Source organism: Salmo salar, chromosome 09, assembly GCF_965601325.2.
Source record: "Salmo salar chromosome 09, fSalSal1, whole genome shotgun sequence".
In the NCBI taxonomy this organism is placed as follows: Eukaryota; Metazoa; Chordata; class Actinopteri; order Salmoniformes; family Salmonidae; genus Salmo; species Salmo salar.
Window position 1 is genome coordinate 18,768,124 of NC_138299.1, and position 20,732 is coordinate 18,788,855.

Here is a 20,732-nt window from a genome sequence, read left to right on the forward strand (position 1 = left end):
TTCCATTAAAGAAAACCCTTCGATAGATAGTTCCAAATTCACAATATGACAGACGTTGAAAAGTCATAACACGTAAGTTCTCAACAACAGGTTATGGTCAATAATATCAAAGGCTGCACTGAAATCTAACAGTACAGCTCCCACAATCTTCTATTTATGAATTTATTTCAACCAATAATCAGACATTTGTGTCAGTGCAGTACATGTTGAGTGCCCTTCTCTATAAGCATGCTGAAAGTCTGTTGTTCATGTGTTTACAGAGAAATAGCATTGTATTTGGTCAAACACAACTTTTTCCAACAGTTTACCACTCTTGGGTAGTAGAATGACTTTGGCTTTCCTCTAGGCCTGAGGACAAAGACCTTCCTCTAGGCTCAGATTAATACTCAGATAGCTGTCTATCTGTTCATAATTTTACAGGTTTTTGTCATAGCTTGTGCAACTAATGGCTATGTCTCCCTTGAACCAGAATCTGGCCTTAAATGAGACTTTGATATGGGGAATCTCATTTAAGCCCAGGAAGCAGCCATTCAACTTGCCATTCACCAGCATTTCAAGGTTAATAATGTCAAAATATATTCCTTACTCTCCAAATATGGAGTTTCGATTAGCATCTGTCGTCATTTCCTGGGCTTAAATGTACAAAATACAAATGTACAAACAACTGGGAAAAAAACACTTCCCATCGCTCACGTTCCAATGATCCCGGATAGCACGGCACTAACCTTACTGCCATACACAGGTCTTAAGTCCACAATAGCTGAATACATTGACTAGGCCGAAGAAGATTTTTTTTCGGTTGTATGTAACTATTTCATTTAGACCTTTTTTGGAAGTACATACCGACCGTGACGGCAGGAAAGGACGATAGGTGCTAATCGAAACTCCATATTTTGTGAGTAACAAACTTATTTTGACATGACTAAAATTGACAAGCCCCCCCCCCCCCTTGCATCTCATTAAATAAAATCTAAATAAGCAAAATAATATGACATCTTTGATTGATTTTACAATATTTCAATGATGACGGTCCTGTTTTGTTCATTGCGTAACATCCGACATTCAGGGGTGAATACTTCCTGACTGCCAGCTCAACGATGGCGTCCTGCGCTGAGGTTGGTGTTTTGACGAATTATAACCTGAAATAATAAAAAAGTGGAGGTTCATTAGTTTTGACTAAGATATACAGTTACTGAAAATCAAACTGATATTTGAAATATATTAGTGTACCCAATGGAGAACCCATATCAGTACTTCTAACGTCTGTTTACAGTCTCATGGCTAGCGCTAACAGCCGTAGTTAGCTAACTTGCTAGCTTTTCAGACCATTCCCTTTATACCTCTTAGCTAGATATGTTTTTCGATTTGCTTTTAACCACTGATGCATTTGTGGTATGAATTAGCATGATAACTTAGCTAACGTTACCTTGCTGTGTCTTGCCATTGTACAGCATGGATCCAACATTCGAGTTAGTACTTATGTTAGCTAGCTAATGTTTATGCGATTTATTAGGGATCTGCTTCGATCAGTTATGAGCCGACTGAAAGTGCCGCATCTCAGAAGAGAGGGGAGAGACTCCGAAAATTCCGGGAACTGCATTTCAAAAGGGTGAGTTTGTTCAAAGGTTCTCCTATTTCAGACACCTTCTAGTAACGTCTTGGCCCATTAATGGCCTAAAGGAGCCTAACGTTTCTCCTTATAGACCAATAAGCCAACCCAAAAGCCAGCAGATGGCTATATTGAGTTAATTAATCTAACCGTCCAAAGGGAATCTATGCAAATCAAATGTTATTGGTCACATACACGTGTTTAGCAGATGTTATTTCTAGCTCCAACAGTGCAGTAATTTCTAACAAATCCACAACAATACACACAAATCTAAAGTAAAGGAATGAATTAAGAATATATAAATATTTGGTCAGCAGCATAGACTAAAATACAGTAGAATAGAAGACTGTATGTAAACATTATTCAAGTGACTAGTGTTTTATTATTAGTGGCCAGTGATTTAAAGTCTATGTATATAGGGCAGCAGCCTCTGATGTGCTAGTGATGGCTATTTAACAGTCTGCTGGCCTTGAGATAGAAGCTGTTTTTCAGTCTCTCAGTCCCAGCTTTGATGTACCTGTACTTACCTCGCCTTCTGGATGATAGCGGGGTGAACAGGCAGTGGCTCGGGTAGTTGTTGTCCTTGATGATCTTTTTGGTCTTCCTGTGACATCTCAGTCCCAGCCACTGCCTATTTGCATAAAGTCCAGTGAAGTTCTTTGAGGGCCGTGGTGGTATCAGCTTGAGGGTAGAGGTTGACCGATTTTTAATCGGCATGGCCAATTTTAATTAGGGCCGATTTCAAGTTTTCTTAACAATCTGTAATCAGCCTTTTTGGACGCCGATTATGGCTGATTACATTGCAATCCACGAGACTGCGTGGCACCTGTTATGCGAGTGCAGCATCAAAAGGACCTTGTGACTGCAAGGAGCCAAGTTGCTAGCTGGCATTAAACATATCTTATAAAAAAACAATCAATCTTCACTAGTTAACTACACATAATTGATGATATTACGAGATTAACTAGCTTGTCCTGCGTTGCATATAATGAATGCGGTGCCTGTTAATTTATTGTCGAATCACAGCCTACTTCGCCAAACGGGTGATGATTTAACAAAAGCGCATTCGCGAAAAAAGCACAATCGTTGCACAAATATAGCTAACCATAAACATCAATGCCATTCTTAAAATCAATACACATAAGTATATATTTTTTTCAACCTGCATATTTAGTTAAAAGAAATTCATGTTAGCGGGCAATATTAACTAGGGAAATTGGCACTTTTGCGTTCAGTGCAAGCAGAGTCAGGGTATATGCAGCAGTTTGGGCTGCCTGGCTCGTTGCGAACTGTGGAGACTATTTCTTCCTAACAAAGACGGTAATTAATTTGCCAGAATTTTACATAATTACGACATTGAAGGTTGTGCAATATGTAGACTTAGGGTTGCCACCCATTCGATAAAATACAGATAGGTTCCGTATTTCACTGAAAGAATAAATGTTTTCATTTCGAAATTATAGTTTCTGGATTTGACCATATTAATGACCAAAGGCTTGTATTTCTGTGTGTTTATTATAATTAAGTCTATGATTTGATAGAGCAGTCTGACTGAGCGGTGGTAGGCAGCAGCATGCTCGTAAGCATTCATTCAAACAGCACTTTACTGCGTTTGCCAGCAGCTCTTAGCAATGCTTGAAGCACAGCGGTGTTTATGACTTCGAGCCTATCAACTCCTGAGATTAGGCTGGCAATACTAAAGTGCCTATAAGAACATCCAATAGTCAAAAGGTATATGAAATACAAATGGTATAGAGAGAAATAGTCGACGTGTCATAATGCCTATAAAAACCTGCGGCTGAACTTGAGAGGTTCGTTATATTACCTTTCATGTCTTCCATAGGGAATGTCTTGATCTACTTCAAATAAGGTCTGTGTTTCATGCAGGCTTAAACCGCCCAAGTGTTTTTATACTCGTGTAAATCTTGCTAGGATAAGGTTTGTGCATGACACAAGTAATTTTCCCAACAATTGATTAGACAGGTTATTTCACTTATAATTCACTGTATCACAATTCCAGTGGGTCAGACGTTTACATACACTAAGTTGACTGTGCCTTTTTAAATAGCTTGGAAAATTCCAGAAAATGTCAGAAGTTTCTGTTAGGCCAATTGACATTTGAGTCAATTGGAGGTGTACCTGTGGATGTATTTCAAGGCCTACCTTTAAACTCAGTGCCTCTTTGCCTGACAAAAGTACCTATATCCATAGTAAAACGAGTGCTATATCGACGTAACCTGAAAGGCCGCTCAGCAAGGAAGAAGCCACTGCTCCAAAACCGCCATTAAAAAAAGCCAGACTACGGTTTGCAACTGCACATGGGGACAAAGATCATACTTTTTGGAGAAATGTCCTCTGGTCTGATGAAACAAAAATAGAACTGTTTGGCCATAATGACCATCGTTATGTTTGGAAGAAAAAGGGGGAAGCTTGCAAGTCAAAGAACACCATCCCAACCATGAAGCACGGGGGTGGCAGCATCATGTTGTGGGGGTGCTTTGCTGCAGGAGGGACTGGTGCACTTCACAAAATAGAGGGCATCATGAGGTAGGACAATTATGTGGATATATTGAAGCAAAATCTCAAGACATCAGTCAGGAAGTTAAAGCTTGGTCGCAAATGGGTCTTCCAAATGGACAATGACCCCAAGCATACTTCCAAAGATGTGGCAAAATGGCTTAAGGACAACAAAGTCAAGGTATTGGAGTGGCCATCACAAAGCCCTGACCTCAATCCCATAGAAAATGTGTGGGTAGAACTGAAAAAAGTGTGTGTGAGCAAAGAGGCCTACAAACCTGACTCAGTTACACCAGCTCTATCAGGAATGGGCCAAAATTCATCCAACTTATTGTGGGAAGCTTGTGGAAGGCTACCTGAAACATTTGACCCAAGTTAAACAATTTAAAGGCAATGCTACCAAATACTAATTGAGTGTATGTAAACTTCTGACCCACTGAGAATGTGATGAAAGAAATAAAAGCTGAAATAAATCATTCTCTGTACTATTATTCTGACATTTCACATTGTTAAAATAAAGTGGTGATCCTAACTGACCTAAGACAGGGGATTTTTACTGGGATTAAATGTCAATTGTGAAAAACTGAGTTTAAATGTATTTGGCTAAGGTGTATGTAAACTTCTGACTTCAACTGTACATTTATAATTATATAAATATATAATTAATATACATTTTAAGTATTTTGAACCATCAGATCCTCCTCTCCACCCTCTCCGAGTTGGGCATCTCCGGCGCGGCCCACGCTTGGATTGCGTCCTACCTGACAGGTCGCTCCTACCAGGTGGCGTGGCGAGAATCTGTCTCCGCACCATGCGCTCTCACCACTGGTGTCCCCCAGGGCTCTGTTCTAGGCCCTCTCCTATTCTCGCTATACACCAAGTCACTTGGCTCTGTCATATCCTCACATGGTCTCTCCTATCATTGCTATGCAGACGACACACAATTAATCTTCTCCTTTCCCCCTTCTGATAACCAGGCGGCGAATCGCATCTCTGCATGTCTGTCAGACATATCAGTGTGGATGACGGATCACCAGCTCAAGCTGAACCTCGGCAAGACGGAGCTGCTCTTCCTCCCGGGGAAGGACTGCCCGTTCCATGATCTCGCCATCACGGTTGACAACTCCCTTGTGTCCTCCTCCCAGAGTGCTAAGAACCTTGGCGTGATCCTGGACAACACCCTGTCGTTCTCCACTAACATCAAGGCGGTGACCCGATCCTGTAGGTTCATGCTCTACAACATTCGCAGAGTACGACCCTGCCTCACACAGGAAGCGGCGCAGGTCCTAATCCAGGCACTTGTCATCTCCCGTCTGGATTACTGCAACTCGCTGTTGGCTGGGCTCCCTGCCTGTGCCATTAAACCCCTACAACTCATCCAGAACGCCGCAGCCCGTCTGGTGTTCAACCTTCCCAAGTTCTCTCACGTCACCCCGCTCCTCCGCTCTCTCCACTGGCTTCCAGTTGAAGCTCGCATCCGCTACAAGACCATGGTGATTGCCTACGGAGCTGTGAAGGGAACGGCACCTCCATACCTTCAGGCTCTGATCAGGCCCTACACCCAAACAAGGGCACTGCGTTCATCCACCACTGGCCTGCTGGCCCCCCTACCTCTGAGGAAGCACAGTTCCCGCTCAGCCCAGTCAGAACTGTTCGCTGCTCTGGCACCCCAATGGTGGAACAAGCTCCCTCACGACGCCAGGACAGCGGAGTCAATCACCACCTTCCGGAGACACCTGAAACCCCACCTCTTTAAGGAATACCTAGGATAGGATAAAGTAATCCTTCTAACCCCCCCCCCCCCTTAAAAGATTTAGATGCACTATTGTAAAGTGGTTGTTCCACTGGATATCATAAGGTGAATGCACCATTTTGTAAGTCGCTCTGGATAAGAGCGTCTGCTAAATGACTTAAATGTAATGTAAATGTAAATTTACATTTTAGTCATTTAGCAGACGCTCTTATCCAGAGCAACTTACATTTCATAAAACATTTTATTTTTTTATTCGTACTGGTACCCCCGTGGGAATCGAACCCACAACCCTGGCGTTGCAAACACCATGCTCTACCAACTGAGCCACACGGGAACTGTATGGAGGAGGTGACACTGGAGATGAGCCACTCCAACTCTACAGCTGCATGCATCATCCCCAGTGTGTCGGTGCTGATACTGCAGCAGGAGGGTTCTTCTACTCAAGGCATCAACTTTACAGAAGACCATGTTGGACAGTCTGACAAGGCGGTTCTCCAAGGCGAAGGAGACAAAGTGCCTGGTGCTGGCAAATGTCCTGGATCCACGTTACAATAGCTACGCCTTCACCTTAGGGACAGCACTAGAAAAAGTGCTGTCCCTGAGGAGGCTGAAGGAGGAGTCTGACCTACTAAGGAAACCAAATCCCAGAGCCACAACAGAAGGGACGAGTGAAGAGAAGGACCTAGATCCAGGTGCAAAGATGGACAGCCTCTACACTAGAATCCTTGGAAGCCAACAGGGCAGGGCTGAAGTCCAGTGCAGTTTTGAAATTGAGTTGGAGCGTTACCTCACAGAGCCCGTTATTGACAGAAAGAGCAGCTTGCCTTTGGAGTGGTGGAAGCAGAATGAGGACGGACTTCAATCACTCGCTCCACTGGCAAAGAAGTTTCTCTGTCCTCCACCTTCTTCGGTCCCAGGTGAGAGTGTTCAGTGAGGTGGGAATCATTTATGATAAGCGGAGGAACAGACTGACAGGGGAGCATGCAGAAGCTCTGCTTTCTGCACTACAACCTAAAACTTCTTAACTGGGAATATTGAAGACTCATGTTAAAAGGAACCACCAGCTTTCATATGTTCTCATGTTCTGAGCAGGGAACTTAAATGTTCTTTTTTACATGGCACATATTGCACTTTTACTTTCTTCTCCAACGCTGTTTTTGCATTATTTAAACCAAATTGAACGTGTTTCATTATTTATTTGAGACTAAATTGATTTTATTTAAGTTAAAATAAGTGTTCATTCAGTATTGTTGTACTTGTCATTATTACATTAATCGGTATCGGCGTTGAAAAATCATAATCGGTCAACCTCTACTTACACGGCTGTGACTAACCGAAGAGAATTCTCTTTGGAGGTAATACGGTCGGCATTTGAGGTATTCTAGGTCGGGTGAACAAAAATAATTGCGTTTCTGTATGTTATCACAATCACACCTGAGTAGTTAATCATGAAACATACACCCACCCCGCCCTTCTTCTTCCCGGAGAGAGATTTATTCCTATCTGCGCAATGAACTGAGAACCCAACTGGCTGTACGGACCCAAAGTATATCCCAAGAGAGCCATGTTTCAGTGAAACAGAGTATGTTACAATCCCTGATGTCTCTCTGGAAAGAAATCCTCGCCCTGAGCTCGTCAACATTCCAAAACAGTACCACAAGCAATGAGTTTTAACGTTCAGAATGAGCATCGGTGCTCATCACAACTTCCCCGGCCAACACATACTATTGTCAATGGGTACTAAAGGTAGTTAGCGTAGCCTACCCTCATTTGAGCTCACAAGTAGCTTGAGTTTATATGGTATATCTTGGATCTGTGTTCTTTGTATTCAAGTTCTGGAATTGATGTATTTTGTGGTATCTGTTGCAGAATGAAGCACGCAAGCTCAATCACAAGGAGGTTGTGGAGGAGGACAAGAGACTGAAGCTGCCAACTAACTGGGAGGCTAAGAAAGCCCGTCTGGAGTGGGAACTCATGACCGATGAAAAGAAAAAGGTAGCTACCTCTTTATCAACGTACATAGTTAACTGTTATGCGTAAAGGGAAATTTCACCGAGGGTGACTTTCGGTTTGTTTTGATCGTGCCTGAGGCATTTCGAGGTCAGTGAGATGTTTCACACACAATTGGCCACAAAGAAGACAGGTCTGGGATTTGCGCGCCGAACGGTACACCAATGATTGTATCCGGTGTATTGACTGGGTGGACAGGATCTGAAAATGAATGTAGTCTTGCTTTGTGGCATTTCGCAAAGCCTCTGTTATGCCGATCATACTATACATTTGTCGGCATGTAGAAATGGTTGTCCTTGTTCGATAGAGCCATTGGATCTCTTTCAGCGACATTCTGATCGGCAGATTCATTGCTAGATATACAAGGTGACGCATTTCTTTACAGCTTCTAAAAGACTACAGCTCGGTGTGGGGCGGAGCTAACTGCTCTGGCCCCATTGTGCATTCACTATGAATGCTGGACCTTGTGGTTCACTATGAGCAGACAAATACACAGGAAGTCGAAACTTGCTGATTCTAACGGTGAAATGAAGATGAGGGGAGGTTTTTGATGTTTATGACACAATGTAATATTGTTAATGTAGTAATTACTATATACAGTGGCAGAGCTAAGGTGAAATAATTATCACAGACACTGCTTGTTGGATGAACAGTCAAAAACAGTAATGTTTTTTTTTTTGTTGGCTGGTCAAAAAGATGTCAGTCAGCTGCAAGTTATGTACATTAGGATAATAGATTAGTCATGTTATAAGTTTATCTAGTAATTATATGTACTCTGTTGCTGTTTAGTGACTTGGTGTGTTTCTGTGTGATTTCAGGAGTGTGCGGCCAAAGGGGAGGACTATGACCGGGTGAAACTGCTAGAGATCAGTGCTGAGGATGCTGAGCGGTGGGAGAGAAAGAAGAAGAAGAAGAACCCTGACCCAGGATTCTCAGGTGAGAGATAGGACTCCTTTACTGAGCGAACAGGACTTCCATCCCTCAGCTGGTCACTTTTCCTGAACAAGAAAAACTCTGGTCCCTAGTTATAGGCTATTATATATATTATACTGAACAAAAATATAAACGCAACATGTACAGTGAGGGGGAAAAAGTATTTGATCCCCTGCTGATTTTGTATGTTTGTCCACTGACAAAGAAATGATCAGTCTATAATTTTAATGGTAGATTATTTGAACAGTGAGAGACAGAATAACAACAAAATCCAGAAAACGCATGTCAAAAATGTTATAAATTGATTTGCATTTTAATGCGTTACCTGTATAAAAAAGACACCTGGGAACCAGAATTCTTTCTGATTGAGAGGGGGTCAAATACTTATTTCCCTCATTAAAATGCAAATCATTTTATAACATTTTTGACATGTTTTTCTGGATTTTTTTTGTTTTTATTCTGTCTCTCACTGTTCAAATAAACCTACCATTAAAATTATAGACTGATCATTTTTTTGTCAGTGGGCAAACGAACAAAATCAGCAGGGGATCAAATACCTTTTTCCCTCACTGTAAAGTGTTGGTTTCATGAGCAAAAAAAAATGTGCAGACATTTTCCATACGCATAAAAAGCTTATTTCTCAAATTTTGGCCACATATTTGTTTCCATCACTGTTAGTGAGTTTTTGTCCTTTGCCAAGATAATCCAACCACCTGACAGGTGTGGCATATCATTACACAGGTGCAACTTAAAAGGGGACAATAAAAGGCCACTTTAAAATGTGCAGTTTTGTCACCCAACACAATGACACAGATGTTTTGAGGGCCATTCAATCGTGGGCTTGGAGAACACCTACCAGTATGTCGTGCTGTACATCCTCAATCTGTTTTTTTATTTTTTTTATCAAGCTGTCACCTAAAATAAGATTTACGCCTGGGGAAACAAGTGGGAAAGAGTGACTTTTTAATGTTCTGTAGAGCCTGGTTGTTTGTAAAGACCTCAGCTCCACAAAGACCAGCCTTTAAGGCAGCAGAAATTAGATTGCGGGATAGGGCTACTGGACGTGGTACAGTCACTCCACCGCAGTTCAGCCCTGTAAGAGGAATTCTGGGTGCGTGTAAAGACCCCTTGGGATAAATAATTTTTAACTGCCTCCAATTTAATTTTCCAAAAAGGATCGCTGCGTTCCCCAAATATGGCTGCCATCTGTTGCATCAAAACGTCTCTGAAGTAAACCTCTGGGGAGAGAATTATCACCAGAGGGGCTTGAAAGGGCCTCATCTCCCTTAACCAGACACAGGTTTTGTCGCAGGGCTTTGCGCCTGCTTGAAGTTAGTTCCGGTAATTATAACCCCTCTTGTTTGCTGCCATTGGCCCGCAGGTTACGCAGAGGCCCAGCTGCGACAGTACCAGCGCCTCACCAAGCAGATCAAACCAGACATGGACGGCTACGAGAGGCAGCGAGAGCAGTGGTGAGTTGAAGCCTCCTCATAAAACGCCTCTCTTCCTTTTCCATTGCTGAGTGTTTCAGAGAAGACCGTATTTCCCCCATAAAATGATAAGCATGACATATATTTTTTTTTCGTCGGCCTTAAGCTTTCAGTTATTTTAGATAATCGATGCTGCCATCACAGTTTTCACAGATCAGCATGCCCCTCTCCTGCTCCTGGGTTCGTTTTGACATAGCCACAGACTCAGTCATTTCATATCTTGAAAGCGTCAATGTGAGGCAAACGCTCGAGAGGAACGGTATGGTTATAGTTATGGTGGGCTTTCTTGATCAGCCAAAGATGAGTTCAGTACCCACAGGTTTTTCCCCTTAATGGCTGCCACATGTGGAGCTGTGAAGGGTGAAGTACACTACAGAATAATGTTCCCAGTCATAGAGATGACTGGTATTCAGTTTGGAGAGATGGATGGCGTAGAGGAGGATCATTATAATGTCTATTATGTTAACTGACTCTCCTGTTCTGTCTCACAGCGGCGAGGATTTCCACCCCACATCCAACAGTCTGATCCATGGGACCCACGTCCCTTCCAAGGAGGGCATCGACCGCATGGTGGAGGATGTGGAGAAACAGTAAGCGTAACAGAGACTGCGATCCTATCCCCTTCTGACCTCGCATTCAATGCACTGGAGTCCAAAACAAGAATGAGAGCCCTTCATGAATGGGGCAGGCAGACCTTTGCGTGCATGAAACCTGCGGCATATCTAATACCTACTGAATGAGCCCCAGTGTTAAGCCTGATGGGGCTGGCTGATAAGGCTCTTAAGGTATCTCCCGCTGGAAAACTCTTGTCTCTCTCACTTTCTATCTTAGTGGGGGACTGGGAGTGTGTCCTAGTTAATGAGCTCTCATCTCTGATTTTCAGTTGGCCGGATAGGCTGTCAGAAGAATGCATTTGCCCAATTCAATAATGCACGGTGTGCCTTTTGAAAGAATGGCCATGAAATAGACCAGTCAAGCTGCACACTGGACCTTCCATACCAGCTAAGGTCACAGGGGTTAAAGTTCTCCATCAATGCGATGGATTTCTGTCATATGGGTTCTGGAGATGTCATGGATTTGGAGATGGAAATTACTAGTGCTGAGCGATTAACCAAAATGTTAGTTATTTAAAAAAATGTAAACAACTAATTGACCGATGTCGGTAAAATAATTTTGAATTACATTTCGTTCTGTTTTTTTTCTGAGAGCTCGATGTGCAGTTTCTGTAGAGATGAATCAAGCCTGAACTGTGCAATGTAAGGGGAATGAGGATACCTAGTCAGTTGTACAACTGATTGCAATCAACTGAAATGTAGTAAGGAGTTGTAGTTTCCAAAAGGCCAATATTCTACATAGTTTAGCGCAGTAAACGTGGTAGTTAACAACAATGACCATAATTCATTGCACGCCCGCTTAAACTTGTCCGGGTCTGTGAGGCGTAGACAAGAAGTCTGAGAGAATGAGAGAATACATGATCTAAGTGATTTGATAGTTGGTATTCAGCAGTCATAAAAGTATGCCTTGTTTACTTTGAAGAACTACTGAAATAGTGATTTTTGTCAGACAGAATAGGCAGCAGCTCTATAGAGATGACTTGGAATGAAATAATATAGCCATGTGAATAAATGATGGTTAATAAGTGACGAGCATTAATGGGCAGTCACTACCATCATGGGACTTTTATTGTTTTATCGAAAACTGTGATTCCTTTTTTAAAATAATGGAACCTGAAAAAGCAGTAATCGCTCTGCATTAGAAATGACCCAGCCTAATACAGAAGCATGTCTGTTCTACGAAATATGTCCGCTGAACTGACATCCATGATTGTTGCAGACACTCAGATGTTCAGATGAAGGGAGTAGTCTCTAACAGTCTGTCTAGAAGACGCACCACCACAGAGCCCAACTCAAACGCCGGTGTCTAGCCTACTACTGTAACTGCTGGCAGTCATTCAAAGCCTCTACTGTATCACTCAGGATGGAACTTTCCAGTGCTGCTGTTTTTGCCATGTAATGTTATCAAAACGAAATCAAACAACCCCATAGTAGAATAGTTGACCTATTTACCTAGTCGGCTTGTTGCGTGTTCTATATGAGATAAATATTCCTTTCGAGGCGCATTGAAGTTGCAAAGAGCCATAGGGAGGAAAACGTTTTTTGACAAGCAGTCAATGCACAACTATTCTTAATGCAATTACAGGAAAACACTTTTGAAAGCAGTTTTGGCTTTTGTTAAAAAAGAGGGGGGTCCCAGTTTTATTTCTTTACTCTTTCGATAGATGGGTTGGTTGTTTAGCAACAAAACCGACACGTGTGCAACTCTGGGGCAAAACGGATGGGGTTGGCTTGGATTATTGACATGTTTATTGAAAACATAAATACATTTGCACAATGAGCACTTTTTGTCTCCCAACTACATTGTAACAGTTGTTGTTTAGCTTGTGAATTTGAACCATATTAGCATAGACATGACATCAGTCAAAACACCTCAAAACAAGACATGGTATCAAGAACGATATAAAACTAGCTGAAACGAGCCACCTACGATTCCCCAGATGGCAGTGTCTTGTCATTGTTGCTAGCTATCTGGCCACACGGCCTTCTGCCCCATTGAAGCGTGCGTTGTCATGGCGCGAGAGGCATTGTTTTCCCAATGCACTTACAACTGGAGTTTCAAGCATGGTATAGGTGCAGCTGTGCAACAGAGCTCTTAAAGGGCCAATGGCATCTTATAAGGTCAATAAAATAATGATTCATAATAATCAGGATGTTATGTCCAATGTGGCAGCGGTGGGAAAACGTACCCAATTGTCATATTGAGTGACAGTGTAGATACCTTAATAGAAACTGACTCAAGTGAAAGTCACCCAGTAAAATACTACTTGAGTAAAGGTATTTGGTTTGAAATATACTTAAGTATCAAAAGTAAATGTGATTGCTAAAATTGAAAGTAAAAGTATAAATAATTAAACATTCCCTATATTACGCACACTCCAACACTCAGACATAATTTACAAACAAAGCATGTGTGTTTAGTGAGTCTGCCAGATCTGAGGCAGTAGGGATGACCAGGGATGTTCTCTGTTTAGTGAGTCTGTCAGACCAGAGGCAGTAGGGATGACCAGGGATGTTCTCTTGATAAGTGCAGTAATTTGACCTTTTTCCTGTCCTGCTAAGCATTCAAAATGTACTTTTGGGTGTTAGAAAATGTATGAAGTTAAAGTACATTATTTTCTTTTGGAATGTAGTGAAGTAAAAGTTGTCAAAACATAAATAGTAAAGTACAGATACCCCCAAAAACGACTTAAGTAAAAATACTTTAAAGTATTACTTAAGTACTTTACACCACTGCAATGTGGTAACTGCAGATGGACAAACCCCATGCTTCAGCCTATGTACATGTTATAGCCACTATGCTGCATCAGTCGGCATACAGGTGATGATGCTTATTGGCTATATGCCTGTTCCAATATGTTGACATATTTTTTACATAATGTTTATCAATATGTTATTGGGCTCTTTTCTGGAGGTGGAAATTGTATTTTAGATGGAGTCAGTTTATTTCATTTTGGAGTAGAATGTCATTTTAAAAAGTCACCAGAAGTGAGCTTCTCAGTTCTCCTACATAAAAATGATCTTGTGGAGGACCCCGGGCCAACTAAGCAAAGGGACTGGAACTGGTCGAAGTCATACTGTACAAAATGATCCTCTTTCCCTAAAAGCATGATGGTCATTACTTTCTGACATGAAATGGGAGGCTAACTTGGCCCCAGTCAATCTGAAATTGACTTCAGTTTGTCATTATTTTTTGTTGCTTTAACCCCTGAGGTCAAGTCCTCAAGTCCCACACACCTGACCAGCATATTCCTTGCCCTAGTGTCCCTGGGTTACATTAGACCTCATTCTCTCCTCTCTCAGCACCCAGCTATATTTAGGGCGGCCTTGTGTTAGTGATGCTCCTGTGAGAGATGAGACTGGGCTGCCAGGGCATGATGCACATCTCTGCTTAGAAGACACTAACTAAAGGCTGTGAGTTAGCGAATTGACTCCGTATGTGCCTGTGTGTTCGAGTAGAAGAGTAAGGTTGTTCATTGGTGCTTTGGCATATGAACGTGTACAGTCTTTGTTTAGGGATTGTTGCTTTTGTGTGCTGGTGAGTCATTCTGGAGAGATTGGATTTTAAGGAACTGAATGAGGTTTTTGTACTATGATTGTTGTCCTTTTTGTTTGTAAGTTGTTTGTGTGTCCTTTTGGTTTCTTGACACTGATCCTTTGCTGTTCTTCACAGGATCGAGAAGCGGGCCAAATACAGCCGGCGCAGGGCCTACAACGATGACGCAGACATTGACTACATCAACGAGAGGAACGCCAAGTTCAACAAGAAGGCAGAGCGGTTCTATGGCAAATACACAGCTGAGATCAAGCAGAATCTGGAGAGAGGCACAGCAGTCTAACTGGACTGGTCATTGTAATGGACACTTCCATTTCCTCTGCTTTGTTGTAATTGAAGCCCATAATTATTCACTGGTTACAGGACTGGTCATGTACATAGAAACCCAAATTGTTTTCCCTATGCTTACGTCTCTAGGATCAAGTTTGTATTTTGACGCTGACATTTCTTTAGAGGCATTTTATGTTTAAATATGTGTTTCTGTATTGTTACTATAATGCTTTTGCTCAGTGGGAATGGTTAAGTGCAACCTGAATGATCTTATAATGCTATTCCTGCCTTTCTGTCAGTGTTTGTATCGTATGTATGACCATGCATTTTCTTTAAATAAAACATCTTAAACTTTTTGTTATCTAGCAGATGTGTAAGTGTTGGCCTTGGTTTGTTGCGTGCGGTCTGGGCTGGATGGGGGGGCTTGTCATGAGCGTGAGAATAGAACACTATTATTCTCCTTAAGGCTCTAGTGTGTTTGTTATGCCAGCAGAAGAATGTGTTAGTAAGTGCACGAGGAGTTAAGCAATTTAATCGTTATCGACCACATCTCTGTTAAGCCGACTGCCCCCAAGCAGAATGATATGAGCTAGGAGAGGCTTGTGACCTAAGATGAGATCAAAGACCGTAAACAGATTCCCATGCTATCCTCACCCATCCCCCCCCCCCTGATTTAATTTTCTCCCATATTCTGAATCAATGTGCCCTCTATGGGTTAATAGAAAACACGATGTGGGGGTCCAACAAACGCATTGAAAGGGGTTTGATCCTCCTAATTTGAATCAGACATCTTGAGTAATGTTTCATCTGCATTAATGAATGTGTTCTGAATGAGCCTCATGGGGTATGTAAATAAGACTGGGAAAGGGGGGTTTCAAAGGCTAGCATGCAAGAAAATGGTGACAAGTTGTTTATGATTTCCTGGTAGATGACGGAGTGTGGGTGGGGGGGGGTATACAAATCACATCTTTGACATTTCTCTCCTTTGCAGAGTTGTAGGGACCCGGTCTGGTTTGGCTCTAAGGTGAGGGTTGTTTGTTTTGGATTGGCTGATCAGCCTGAGGATTTTGTCTGAAGATGATGTAAAGGAAAGAAACACTACAAAACATTAACGATCAGCTTACAGTTTAGATTATATGACGATGATGGTGCTTTGACATTTTGCTTCACGGAGGGACAACTTTGGCAGTTATCTTTAGTGTTCCTAAATGGGCAGCACCATTAATGTATAGATATTTCCTCTCCCTGTTCACTATTGGGCCTATCCACAATCATGTGCCTGATGGATAGGCGTTGACCAACAGCGCTACCGTTTCATGTCTTTTCATCAGAGAGACCACATGAAATAACTTTTCCCTCAGTACAATGAGAAGAGAGTGTGACAGGTTAGCCAAACGGCTGTTGTTGTCAATTATTCTCTTTGGAGATTAATTAGATGAGAGCGTGTATAAATTGGAAACCTGTTACACAGCGATAGATAACTCAATTGTTAATGACAATCTAATTCATGTGATTCACCCAAATAGATGCTTGGTATCCCTGGTATTAGGAGAAATTAAACATCAAATAAAGTTTGCCTGCGAGGGATGACTTGTAGCATTTTTCTCAGGCCAAACTGAAAAGGCATTCTGTGTTCCACACACAATGGAATCCTTTATGCCCTCTGTAAACACTAGGTTTTTTCTCTCCTAAAGATGTGTCAAGACTCTTTTGTGTTATTGCCAGAGAATGTTCCTGATTTAGAGACTGCAGCTCCCTTGTGGCCAGATCATACAAGCAGAGGAGAGAGGAAAATACTCTCATGTCATGTAAGAAGACAGGAGGGAGAAAATCTGTCCTGAGGTGTGACTGATTACATTACTCCTGTCTGAGCACTTGCTAGTGATGCAGAAATGAATGCTTATAAAAGTAATGATATAAGAAAATCATTGTGTGTGATGAAACTTCTAGACACACAAGGATGACAAAGCAGACCTGCCTTTCCTTCTCCCCATCTGTTTGCGACAATTCTCAATGCCATTGATATTGACATCAAAGGTGTGGTGAATGTGATTATACTTGCATTTCATAGAGACAGGAAGACTGTTGCTAAGGATGTACTCTATTGAAGTGTGGCATCTTTGATTGTGTGGCATGACATGGGAATATCAGATTTAAACCTCAAGCCATGGGATTGTGGTTTAATGTATTACTTCCCAATTGATTGATAAACATTGAAAATCACAGTTGATGGTAAATGTATAAGTTCATTTTACACATACGCCAAGATCTTGTCATAATAATAGGCTTACTGAGTCTCAGGTAAGATGCATCTGAAGGAAAGTATCTGACTACGAGCAAGTTTCACAAGCCATAATGACACTTTGGGTTCGCTCAGGTAACTCAGGAGAGAACATGTTCAAAAAAGCACAGACATTTAGCGCACGTCTGAGTTCTCTACTTGAACAAAGAGCTTTCAGCTCACTTGCCACTTGCCAAAACCACCTTCACAAACACTGCTCTATGAGTGTGGCCGTGACTTCTGGATGATGTAAGTTTTTTACACTATGAAATCTGAGCCTGAGTAAATCATTCATTAAAACCACAACATGAGGTGGCCATGTTGCTCAACTGCTGCAGGTAGGTGATATAACAAGCTAAGCTATGCAAGTTGTTTTTGTACAGGGGGTCTAATTCAGACCTCAAATCACTAACATAGCAATTGTCCCCCAATCAATTACTAAAACTAGCTTGGCTTTAAAGGGGCAATCAGCAGTTGCTACATTAATTTTTTATTTTTTTACTTACAAATGAATAATATGTACCCATTGATTCTTGACAAATATAACTTATAAATGCCTCATGAGCTTAGTTCAACTGTCATGCTCCATCAGAACCCAAAATATAAGCTTGTTTTACTCCAATGTTTGTAAACAAAGTAAATGTAAACAAATACTGTACAGCCTAAAAATATGGTTAAAACTATCATTTTGATATCATGGATGGTCAGTCCTTACAGCCACAGCTGTCTATTAATTTGAGAGTGGTACATTTTTCCAGCCCCATCCCTCGGTTTTTTACCTAAACAATGGCGGGGAAAACACTTCGTTATTGTTTCTACTGCTGATTGCAGCTTTAACCACCAAACGCAATTCCATCACTAAACTAGCTTTGTCAGTGTCACTCATTTCTTAGTGTTTAGGATTCACAAGTTCTGCAGCACTCTTCAGTGGTGAAACTATGACACTATGTGGTCAACGTTTGCAGTACAGCTGACTAATATAACAGCAGGAGCACATCAAGACACTATTCATACTGGAGGAAACCTTGATTCGATTCTGCTATACTTTAAAATGATGTCATATTGCAGTATGCACACAGCCAGTGCCGTTTCTAGGCATAAGTCGCTTAGGGCCCCCAACCCTAAGGAAGTCAGACAGGGTCTTAACCAAAGATTTATATGAACACTAAATGACTGACAGGGGGCACTGTTTTGAAGCCACAGCACCTCCTTGGCACTGCCCCACCATTGTAAAAACAATTTAGGAAGCTCTAGAAAAGCATTTATTAAGGCCTACATTTCTTTTTGCCATGTTTATTCTATTAGACACCTTAATGCACGTGTCAAACTCATTCCACGGAGGGCCGAGTGTCTGCAGGTTTTCGCTCCTCCCTTGTACTTGATTGATTAAGGTCACTAATTAGTAAAGAATTCCCCTCACCTGGTTCTTAATTGAAAGGAAAAAACAAAAACCAGGCAGTCCATGGAATGAGTTTGACCACCCTGCCTTAATGCATATGTTTAAATTATATTATGTTACCTAAACTTACAAATGAAAAGATATAAAAATGTATACAAGTATAATTATTTTAATTGACTAATATTACCATCTCTAGTACAACAAAAATACATGTACAGTAATTACATGAAATTAAATTCCATTCATCCCTGTGTGGAGGACTGCTTTTCTGAGTGCCAGTATGGCACACCGGTGGCTTCAAAGCCTCTCATTGGCCAATACATAGCATCAGCAATCCATGGTTTATATACGTCATTGGTCTCACCTTAGGGTTATAGTTAGGACAGTAGAATACACAACGTGCAATTTAAAAAATGTGGTAGTTCATCAGCAGTGTCCTCGTTATTTCAGTCACCGACACTCAATTACCCCATTCTATTGACTGCTAGGTTAGTCTAGCCAGCTATCTTAACCCTGCGGTAATCATGGCCGAATTACAGACTGGGCACGTGCCCAGGGGCCCTGACATCCAGGGGACCCCCCCCATTGTTTTTGTTATTCACTCAATATATGAACATGGCATGTGTAGAATTGCAGGAAATTCATTTTAAAGAGCAACTGAACGCACCAAATCTATTTCCATGTTACTCGTTATGAAAAACAAGATTTCAGTCTTGAGGGTGTGGTTCGGTGGCAGTTACCGATGTTTGTCCCCCATGAGACACCATAGGAACAAAGCCAGTATCGCTTCCTTAAAAGTCAGAATGAATCTAAGAACTCAAAATCTGTAATTAGTTGATGTTTTTGCTGAGGTTTTAGTCATGCAATTTTACTGGAAAATGTTGGCCATCCCACTGCAAAATGTGTACAGTTGTGGCCAAAAGTTGAGAATGACCAAAGTTTGCTGCTTCAGTGTCTTTAGATATTTTTGTCAGATGTTACTATGGAATACTGAAGTATAATTACAAGCATTTCATAAGTGTCAAAGGCTTTTGACAATTACATGAAGTTGATGCAGAGTCAATATTTGCAGTGTTGACCCATCTTTTCAAGACCTCTGCAATCCGCCCTGGCATGCTGTCAATTAACTTCTGGGCCACATCCTGACTGATGGCAGCCCATTCTTGCATAAGCAATGCTTGGAGTTTGTTGTTTGTCCACAAGTTCTCAATGGGATCCAAGGTCTGGGGAGTTTCCTGGCCATGGACCCAAAATATCTATGTTTTGTTCCCCGAGCCACTTAGTTATCACTTTTGCCATATGGCAAGATGCTCAATCATGCTGGAAAAGGTATTGTTCGTCACCAAACTGTTCCTGGATGGTTGGGAGAAGTTGCTCTCGGAGGATGTGTTGGTACCATTCTTTATTCATGGCTGTGTTCTTAGGAAAAATTGAGTGAGCCCACTCCCTTGTCTGAGAAGCAACCCCACACATGAACGGTCTCAGGCTGCTTTACTGTTGGCATGACACAGGACTGATGGTAGGGCTCACCTTGTCTTCTCCGGAAAAACTTTTTTCCAGATGCCCCAAACAATCGGAAAGGGGATTCATCAGAGAAAATGACTTTACCCCAGGCCTCAGCAGTCCAATCCCTGTAACTTTTGCAGAATATCAGTCTGTCCCTGATGTTTTCCTGGAGAGAAGTGGCTTCTTTGCTGCCCTTCGACACCAGGCCATCCTCCAAGTCTTCACCTCACTGTGCATGCAGATGCACTCACACCTGCCTGCTGCCATTCCTGAGCAAGCTCTGTACTGGTGGTGCCCCGATCCCGCAGCTGAATCAACTTTAGGAGACGGTCCTGGCGCTTGCGGGACTTTCTTGGGCGCCCTGAAGCCTTCTTCACAACAATTGAACCGCTCTCCTTGAAGTTCTTGATGATCTGATAAATGGTTGACTTAGGTGCAATCTTACTGGCAGCAATATCCTTGCCTTTGAAGCCCTTTTTGTGCAATGATGACGGCACGTGTTTCCTTGCAGGTAACCATGATTGAGAGGAAGAAAAATAATTCCAAGCACCACCCACCTTTTGAAGCTTCCAGTCTGTTATTCGAACTCAATCAGCATGACAGAGTGATCTCCAGCCTTGTCCTCGTCAACACTCACACCTGTGTTAACGAGAGAATCACTGACATGTCAGCTGGTTCTTTTGTGGCAGGGCTGAAATTCAGTGGAAATGTTTTTTGGGGGATTCAGTTCATTTGCATGGCAGAGTGACTTTGCAATTAATCTGATCACTCTTCATAACATTCTGGAGTATATG

At 41.9% G+C, this 20,732-nt stretch overlaps 1 protein-coding gene across 2 annotated transcripts; it reads left to right on the forward strand.

The window, feature by feature from the left end:
- The first annotated feature begins 744 nt into the window (after nt 1-744).
- LOC106610898 (pre-mRNA-splicing factor syf2) lies at nt 745-15,108 on the forward strand. 2 transcript variants are annotated; one of them, XM_014210565.3, is made up of 8 exons: nt 745-895; nt 1,067-1,115; nt 1,514-1,609; nt 7,749-7,874; nt 8,708-8,825; nt 10,204-10,294; nt 10,804-10,902; nt 14,600-15,108. In XM_014210565.3, exons 2-8 carry the CDS (start codon nt 1,098-1,100, stop codon nt 14,763-14,765), a joined length of 714 nt encoding a protein of 237 aa, XP_014066040.1. In that variant the 5' UTR covers nt 745-895; nt 1,067-1,097; the 3' UTR covers nt 14,766-15,108. The 2 variants fall into 2 exon arrangements, with proteins under 2 accessions (XP_014066040.1, XP_014066042.1); XM_014210567.3 differs by lacking the exons at nt 745-895; nt 1,067-1,115; nt 1,514-1,609 and adding an exon at nt 6,485-6,796.
- Nucleotides 15,109-20,732: the final 5,624 nt, after the last annotated feature.

Excerpts from the sequence above, each read along its gene's own strand:
- LOC106610898 (XM_014210565.3), top strand. Across the intron at positions 8,826-10,203 it reads CCCTGACCCAGGATTCTCAG|GTTACGCAGAGGCCCAGCTG; the intron begins GTGAGAGATAGG and ends ATTGGCCCGCAG. Across the intron at positions 10,903-14,599 it reads GTGGAGGATGTGGAGAAACA|GATCGAGAAGCGGGCCAAAT; the intron begins GTAAGCGTAACA and ends TGTTCTTCACAG.